This window comes from Gastrolobium bilobum, unplaced genomic scaffold (assembly GCF_033153095.1).
Source record: "Gastrolobium bilobum isolate Gb01-03AN ecotype WA unplaced genomic scaffold, APGP_CSIRO_Gbil_v1 utg20349, whole genome shotgun sequence".
NCBI classification, from domain to species: domain Eukaryota; kingdom Viridiplantae; phylum Streptophyta; class Magnoliopsida; order Fabales; family Fabaceae; genus Gastrolobium; species Gastrolobium bilobum.
The window spans coordinates 1-9,291 of record NW_026896728.1 but is presented as its reverse complement, the minus strand read 5'-3'; the positions used below and the strand labels follow the sequence as shown (position 1 = coordinate 9,291).

The following is a 9,291-nucleotide window of genomic DNA, read 5'->3' as shown; positions in this document are numbered from 1 at the left end:
CTAGGTGTTTATATGACAATTGCAATATGAACTTACTCAAATATAATAATATAACTAGAACTTATACAAAATTACTAAACAATTCCGTTTATGATGTTTATGTGTTGTAAATAGTAATTATGTAGTCATTTATTAGTAATTATGTAGTCATTTATTTGTATTTATTTAGTCTGTTACTTGTATATTGGGCCAAGCCCATTAGGTCAAAATTAGGTCAAGAAGTCTCTATAAATAGAGACCCCTATGTACAGATTCAAATACGATTCAATAATATTTCAAATACCCTTTTATTTCAAGTTGGTATCAGAGCTCTCGATGAGGGCTCTGCTTCCGCGCCTATTGTCTTTAGAACAAGAACCTTTTATTTTTTTTGTCTCTCGTTGCCATCAGCCGCCACCGGATTTTTTTTCTGGGGACCTCTTGGACCGAGAAGATCTCTGTTATACTGGATCTCTGTTACTGTTCATCGTCTCTATTATTCTTCATCACAAGACAGCATCTGTTCATCACGATTGGACCCTTTCCCGGTGGTTTTTCAACTCTGAACAGACCCAGAAAGAACCGCGCTCACCGGACGACGTTGCTCCAGAAATTTCAGACCGGACGGCCACCGCACGCGCCCACACGTGCCGCCCCTTCAACCGAGAGTGAAGCCCATGCGCAGCCAATCTCACCGGCGCGTGGCGGCGCGTGAGACCATTTTTCCGGATCGGACCACCGCGATCTTGATCGTCCCTTCATCCTCTTTCTGGATCTGTGCTCCTCTCTTTGATCGGACATCGTTTGGTATTTATTTGTGATTTTTTGGCTTCTTGGAGCTTTTCTTTGACAATTTTCTGTGCAGTATGACCTATTCTCAAAAGAGTTCTTTTTCAAAAATTTATGATGGTACCTCTTCTAGACCTAAGAGAGATGATCGATGGTGTTCTTATTGTAAAAGAACAGGTCATATCAAGGATTTATGCTTTCGCCTTTATGGAAAGCAATCTGTCTTAGAAAAGATGGCAAAGTTGCGTGGTCAAGCGCATTTTACTTCCTCTGAAATAACTCATACACCTAATAAGACCCAACCTGCATTTCTTCCAGATGAGTTGGAACGGCTCCGAACCATTCTTGATTCTATGAGTAAGTCATCTGATACTAGTGTTTTGACTATGACTGGTATGAGCTCCAAAACTTATTCTTTCCTTTCTTCATGTAATGATTTTAAACATTCTTGGGTTGTTGATTCTGGTGCTACTGATCATATGGCTTGTTGTGCTGACTCCTTTACCTCTTATCATCCTACCATTGGAACTCATACAATAGCCGTAGCTGATGGCTCTCATACATCAGTTGCGGGTTCTGGTGACATAAACTTACAGCAGTCCTTACATCTTAAGGATGTTCTTCATGTTCCTAAACTCTCCACGAATCTTCTTTCTATTCATAAAATTACAAAAGATTTGAATTGTACTGTAACCTTCTATCCTACCCATTGTGTTTTTCAGGATCTCGCCACGGGGAAGACGATTGGTAGTGCTAAAGAGCAAGGTGGGTTGTACTATCTGGTATCACAATCTCCTGCAAATAAAGTAACAAATCACATCTTGATGTCTCATGGTCAATCAACTGTTGATTCTTTGATTTGGCTTCATCATAAGCGCTTAGGTCATGCTCCATTTAGTTTACTCAAATCTTTATTTCCGTCATTGTTTTTGTCTAAATCTGTTGAGTCTTTTCATTGTGATATTTGTGAATTTGCTAAGCATCATCGTGTGTCTTTTCCTTCTAGTATTACTAAGAGTGTTGAACCTTTTGATCTTATTCATTCTGATGTTTGGGGTCCCTCTAAAGTCCCTCATGGTTCTGGAAATAGATGGTTTGTTTCTTTTATTGATGATTGCACTCGTGTAACTTGGGTGTACTTAATGCGTGAAAAGTCTGAGGTACCACAACTGTTCTTTCAATTTTATAAAATGATTGAGACCCAGTTTGGTAAAAAACTCAAGAGACTAAGAACAGATAATGGTACTGAATATGTTAATCATAGCTTTTCCCAATTTATAAGAAATAACGGTATGATTCATGAACTTACTTGTGTTGACACCCCCCAACAAAATGAGGTTGCTGAAAGAAAAAATCGTCACCTTCTTGAAGTGGCTCGTGCATTAATGTTTCAGACACATGTACCCAAATACTATTGGGAGATGCTATTCTTACTGCAGCATTCTTGATCAACCGTTTACCCACTCGGGTACTTGACCATGTAAGTCCTATTCACTCTATGACTTCTTTTTTCCCTTCTATTCCAACTATGATGAGTCTTCCTCCACGAGTGTTTGGGTGTGTTGCTTTTGTTCATGTTCATAAACATCATCGCAGGAAGTTGGACCCTAGGGATATTAAATGTGTTTTTCTTGGTTATGTTCCTGATAAGAAGGGCTACAAGTGCTATCACCCTAGTAGTAGGAAATTTTTTGTTTCTATGGATGTTACATTTCAGGAATCTGAGTCCTTTTTCCAAGGTCCTCATCTTTAGGGGGAGAATCCTTCACCAGAAATCTCATCACCTCCCTTCTTTGAGTTTGAATCATCAGTGTCTACTCCTTTACCTATGTCAGTGTATCCTCCACCTGGTCCTGTTCCTCCTGTGTCTGTTTCTCCTTTGTCTGTTCCTCCTGTGTCTGTTCCTCTTGTGACTGATCCTCCTGTGATTGATTCTCATGTGATTGATACATCAAGTACACCAGAGATACGAAAGATTATGACACCTGAAAGAAGGAAACAACCCACATTGTCTCAGCAGCAACCTCAATCGTCTGAACCACTGGTAAGTCCTGAATCTCATATTTCTGATCATGATGTTAATACTTCTGATGACTTACCTATTACTACTGATTCTGATGATTTACCCATTGCTCTTAGAAAAGGAAAAAGAGCTTGTCCCAAGAAATATTGTCCCTCATGTCCCTCTTGTACTCAACACCCTATCTCCCAGTTTGTTTCCTCTGCTAATCTTTCTGTGCAGCACAAAAGCTTTGTTTTAGCACTAGACTCTATTGCAATCCCAAAATCAGTACATGAAGCCTTGAAAGATAGGAATTGGGCTCAAGTCATGCAAGAGGAGATGAATGCATTGGAGAAAAATAAAACATGGGAGATTATTGATAGACCTACTGGAAAGAAAGCAGTAGGGTGCAGATGGGTTTATGCCCTGAAATATAATTCTGATGGAACTCTTGAGAGATACAAAGCTCGATTAGTTGCCAAAGGTTACTCTCAAACCTATGGCATTGATTATGAAGAAACATTTGCTCCAGTTGCAAAGATGAATACGGTGAGAGTTTTGTTATCCCTTGCTGCCCATTACAATTGGGATATAAACCAATTTGATGTGAAGAATGCTTTCCTCAATGGTGAGTTAGAAGAAGAAGTCTACATGGAAATTCCGCCTGGTTTTGATTCTGTGAAGGGAGAAAATAAAGTTTGTAAATTAAAAAAGGCCTTGTATGGATTGAAGCAGTCACCTCGTGCCTGGTTTGGAAAGTTTACTAAGGTTATGATGACCTTAGGATATAAACAAAGTTAAGGAGATCACACTCTTTTTTTCAAGCACTCCCAAAATGGGAAGCTTACTGTGCTCCTTGTATATGTTGATGATATTATTATCACAGGTGATGATTTTGTGGAGAGACAGATTCTGCAAACACGGCTTGCCTCTGAGTTTGAAGTCAAAGACCTTGGGAAACTGAGATATTTCCTAGGGATAGAAGTAGCTCATTCGAGCAAAGGAATCTTTATCAGCCAGAGGAAATATGTTCTTGATCTTCTCAAAGAAGCAGGAAAGCTCGGGTGTAAACCCTCTAATACTCCTATTGAGCAGAATCACAAGATGAGCTATGAAGAGGAGTGTCCTCCAGTTGATAAAGGACAATATCAATGGCTAGTTGGGAAATTGATATATTTGGCCCATACTAGACCAGACTTAGCTTATGTTGTTAGTGTTGTCAGTCAGTTTATGCACGATCCAAAGGAGAAACATATGCAGGCAGTAGAGAGAATTCTCCAGTATCTGAAAGGTACTCCTGGTAAAGGGTTGTTATTATGACGTGATGGCAATCTATCTTTAGAAGTCTACACAGATGCTGATTATGCAGGATCCGTGACTGACCGTCGTTCTACCACTGGTTATTGCATGGTCTTTGCGGTAACTTGGTGACATGGAGAAGTAAGAAACAAGATGTGGTCGCCAGATCAAGTGCAGAAGCTGAATTTCGAGCTATGGCTCAAGGCATTTGTGAGTTACTGTGGCTGAAAATTGTACTTGATGATCTAAAAATAAAATGTGAGGGACCTATGAAGCTGCTATGTGATAATAAGTCCGCTATTTGTATAGCTCATAATCCAGTTCAACATGATCGGATTAAACATATTGAGGTCGACCGCCATTTCATCAAAGAGAAACTTGATAGCGGGTTGATTACCACTCCATACATTCCCACTGGGCGTCAATTAGCTGATCTATTGACAAATGGGCTTTCTTCAGATAGATTTCAAGAACTTGCTAGCAAGCTGGGAATGATAAATATCCATTCCTCAGCTTGAGGGGGAGTGTTGTAAATAGTAATTATGTAGTCATTTATTTGTATTTATTTAGTCTGTTACTTGTATATTGGGCCAAGCCCATTAGGTCAAAATTAGGTCAAGAAGTCTCTATAAATAGAGACCCTTATGTACAGATTCAAATACGATTCAATAATATTTCAAATACCCTTTTATTTCAAGTTTATGATTTGTTGTTGAGTTGAATTCTACCTGTTATTTAATTGAGAGGAGTATAATATAAAATTATTAAGGTGACATTTACTCAATGAAAAGTGTCCAAGACACTATGTTTTTATGATTAAAAAGAGTTCAAATAATTATTAAAATAGTTAAAAATATAGTGTTAAAACAATAAAACAGAATGAATTGCCAACAAATGAATAAGATTCTAAATATTTGTTTTTGTTTCATGTTGTTTGGACTAGAATAACAAAGTACCAATAAGATAAGGACGAGGCAACAATGGAGTCCGCGGATCATGAAGAAAATCAAAAATTAAATAAATAATAAATAAAAAAATGTAACGCTCGTTACACTTCTCGCTCAAGCGAGCAAGTGAGCAAGCAAAATATTGAAGCTCGCCATACTCCTCGCTCAAGCGAGTGAGTAGGCGACAAGCAAAAAAATTGCTCGCTAAGCAGCTTGCTTTAGCGAGCTCCTTAGCGAGCGGTCCAGAAATCAGAAGCCCACATTTTCTCTTTAAATACGAAGCGAAGGAAGCCGTGAAAGAAAATTCTGGAACACAAGAGAAAAGTCAGAGACCGAGACGAAGCGAAGGAAAGAGCGAAAGAGAAACACTGGATCGTGGCAGAGGAGAAGGAAGGATTCAACCCTGCACCATTGATCATCACCATTAGACAAGTTTTATCATGAACTTCATTACTTTTACAGTAGCTTTAAACTCTGTTTTTATCACTATGCGTAGCTAGTTTACTTTTAGTAGTTAGGAAGATACAGAACCAACGGTTCTTAGTTGATATTTGTTTATTCTTATGAATTACATTCTTGTTTTTAAATTATGCAATCAATCTGATATGTAGTTTTATTTATGACTTGATCACTCGTAGATAAACATATGAGTCATATATGACAATATGGATGTTGGTATGTGATTCTGATTGGTTGATTGCTGAAATTTGCATGATCTAGGGATAGACTTGTGAATTTTATAACTGTGAGTTCTTGCGTTAATGCTTATTTTATGAAAAAGTACTAAGGGATTAAGCTTTGGATTAGAATAAAGGATTAAATTACCAAGGGATTGGGATTTAGTCAATTATAGAAAGAGCTGTTAATAATTTAATCGAGAATGTAATCGTAAGAATAGGCAAACTCGTTAAGAAACCATTGGGGAAGTTGAATCCTAACTATGTCTTTTTATTAAAAATCTAAACTCAATTTCTAGTATTCTAAATTCTGAATTTAATTTCTAAAATATTAAAAACCAAAAATAGTTTACAAATTCTGCTTAATCCCAATATTCTCAAGAAAACCTTTAATGATCGATCCAACTTTAGTTAACTAAATAAATTATTGCTTGGTCATCAGTCCTTGTGGGATCGACAACTTTCTTATCACTTTATTACTTGCACGACCGGTGCACTTGTCGAGTCGAGTTCGTCAACAAGTTTTTGGCGCCGTTGCCGGGAACTGATTTAATCAACATTAATTTTATTTATAAAATTATACATTGGATCATTTTTTTATTTTGTTTTGTTTTTAATTTTATTTTATTAGTTTTGTTTTTAGTTTATTTGTTTTATTTTTTTTAATTTTAATTTTATTTTAGTTTCTCTTAATTTTATTTTGCTTATTTTATTTTAGTTTCTCTTAATTTTATTTTGCTTATTTTATTTTAGTTTTATGCTATTTTTGCTATGTTTATTTTTTTGTTTTTTTTATTTTTATTGTTAGTTTAATATTTTAATTGTTATTTTTTTGTTTTGTTTTGTTATTTTGTTTTGTTTTCCTAGTTTAGTTTGTTTACTTTAAATTTTAAATTTTCTGTTAGTTAGTGGTTTCCGTTAGTTGGGTCCACTGAGCCTTAGTTTTCTGGTTTATGCATCTGCGAGGCACTGTTAATCCCAGTGACCTACAGTACGAACCAGAGTTAGGACGTTTAGAAAGAATTAATAGGAAACGTTTGACCGCGAAGAAGACGCAAGACACATCGAGCTCTAATTCTGCGGAAGAACCAGTCATGGCTGAGGAAAATCAAAATCCACCTGAAGAACTGATGAGTCACTTCTTAAACCCTAATTTCTCGCATCCGACTGCGAGTATTACAAGACCTCAAATCCAAGCCAATAATTTCGAAATAAAAGCCTCCTTCCTGAATTTAATTCAAAGTAATCTATTTGAAGGAGACCCGATCGAAGACCCAAACCGCCACATCACCAAGTTTCTACAATTGTGTAGCCTCATTAAAGCTAATAGGGTTCCTCCTGAAGAAATTCGTTTGATGCTTTTTCCCTTTTCTTTAAAAGGGAGAGCACTTAATTGGCTGGAATTGCAACCTGCGAATAACATCTCCACGTGGGAAGAATTAGTTGAAAAGTTTCAAAAGAAGTTTTTCCACTTTCTCGATTCTCCGAGCTGAAGGAACAGATTGACAACTTCAAACAGCTCGAAGGCGAATCCCTGTGTGTGGGATGGGGACGATTTAAAGAACTAATCAGGAGATGTCCGCAGTATGTTTTATCGAATGATGAGAAGGTCTGAATCTCTTACAAAGGAGTTACGTCGACATATCGAGTACTTCTTAATGCTGCGGCTGGAGGAAGCATTGGAGAAATCACTCCAACTAGGGCTATTGAGCTAATTGAAAAGATGGCATCTGAAGATAATGAGGTCACATCACTGCATCCTAAGAGAGAAGTTATGCAGTTAGAAGGGTACGATGCTTTGTTAGCCAAACAAGACAAGATGGATCAAAGACTAGATTCACTTGTTAAGCTCTTTACCCAAAATCAAATCTCTATGGCTAATTCTCAATTTCCTGTAGTGTGCAACACTTGTGGCGGACCTCATAGTGCCGATAAACGTGAAGCTATGGTTACTATAAACCCAGCTCAGGTGAATTCTCTTTGATATGACAAACGTAGGGAGAACAACCCTTATATCATCGCTTATAATCCTGGCTGGAGAAACCATTCTGCACTTTCGTATAATCAAGGAGGACCACAACAAGCTAATATGGGAATTCAACAGAGCAATCTAATCAAAAGGCACCTTGGGAAATTGCATTCAAAAAGATGTCTCAAGCTCAAACAAATTTCGCAGAAGAAACGAGAGCATCTTTAAAGAATCAAGAAGCTTCCATAAAGAATCTGGAAATTCAGATTGGTCCGCTTACCAAACAGATGGCTGAGAGGCCTCCACGAACCTTTCCTAGTAATACAATTATTAATCCCAAGGAATAATGTAATGCCATCATTACAATGGAAAGTGTGGAAAAACCAATAGTTGCACCAAGTAGTGAAAAAGATGCAGAGAAGGACAATTTTGTTGAAGAGAAAGCTGACGATCCTGTCGATACAGATGTCACAATTTTTGGAGGACCGTTAAATGATACCCCGTGTAAGAAAGTAATAAAAAAGCTTTCTTTAGAGGAAAAGATGAAATCACTTGGAGACAATCCTTATGTTAAGGTTCCTTATCCTCAGAGGTTACAGCAGCACGAGCAGAAGAAAAATTTCTCTAAATTCTTAGAGATTTTTAAGAAGCTGCACATCAATATCCCATTCGCGAAAGCTATAGAGCAAATGCCATCATATGCTAAGTTTCTAAAAGAGATCCTAACCAAGAAGCGGAAGCTCACAGTAGAAGGGTCCACTATTTTGACAGAGGAGTATAGTGCAATCACGCAGAAGAATTTACCTCTGAAATTAAAGGATCCAAGGAGTTTAAGTATTCCTTGCACGATTGGCTCAATGACAATAGAGAGAGTTTTATGTGATTTAGGTGCCAGCATCAAAGTAATGCCATTATCTATGATGAAGAAGCTGGGAATCACAGAAGTAAAGCCGATCAATATGATTCTGCAACTAGTTGACCGCTCCACCAAGCAAGCATATGGAGTAATAGAGGACATACTAGTTAAGGTGGACAAGTTCATCTTCCCGATGGACTTTGTTATCTTGGATATAGAGGAGGACGCTACTGTTCCCATGATCTTTGGGAGATCTTTCTTAGCAACCTCCGGAGCACTAATTGATGTGCCTAAAGGTGAATTGATGTTAAGGGTGGAAGAAGAAAGGGCTATTCTCAAAATGTTTGAAAAAGAAACTCCACAACCTACAACTCAGCCAGAGAAAATTTTCTTTATTGAGGAAAAGAAGGCTGAAGAAGAAGAAAAGAAAGATCATAAGCCAGATGAGAGTTGCAAGTCGGAGGTGAAGATGACAAAGCCTAAGAGCAAGGGAAAACACATCAAGACTAAGTTTAGAGCTCTTGAGGCTAAACCTTCTCGCCCATATGCACGAGAGTACTATTACGGCAAAGCAATATTTATGATAAAAGGAATGTCATCATCTTTGAATTTCGGATACAAGCCGCCATGACTAATGAAGATGTAACGTCAAGCTAATGACATTAAACAAGCGCTCTTAGGAGGCAGCCTAAGAATTTATCGTTTTTAAGTTAATTATTTTAGTTTATTTTATGATGCCAGTAGATTTTATTTTCTAGAACCATTTTAGTTTT

At 37.5% G+C, this 9,291-nt stretch overlaps 1 protein-coding gene across 1 annotated transcript; it reads left to right on the top strand.

Annotated features, from left to right (window-relative positions):
- Positions 1-8,027: 8,027 nt before the first annotated feature.
- Positions 8,028-8,814, top strand: LOC133301660 (uncharacterized; the record flags this gene model as incomplete). Its single annotated transcript, XM_061501317.1, has 1 exon — positions 8,028-8,814. A coding segment is annotated over exon 1 (787 nt), but the record flags the coding sequence as incomplete, so codon positions are not given.
- Between the last annotated feature and the right edge of the window lie 477 nt (positions 8,815-9,291).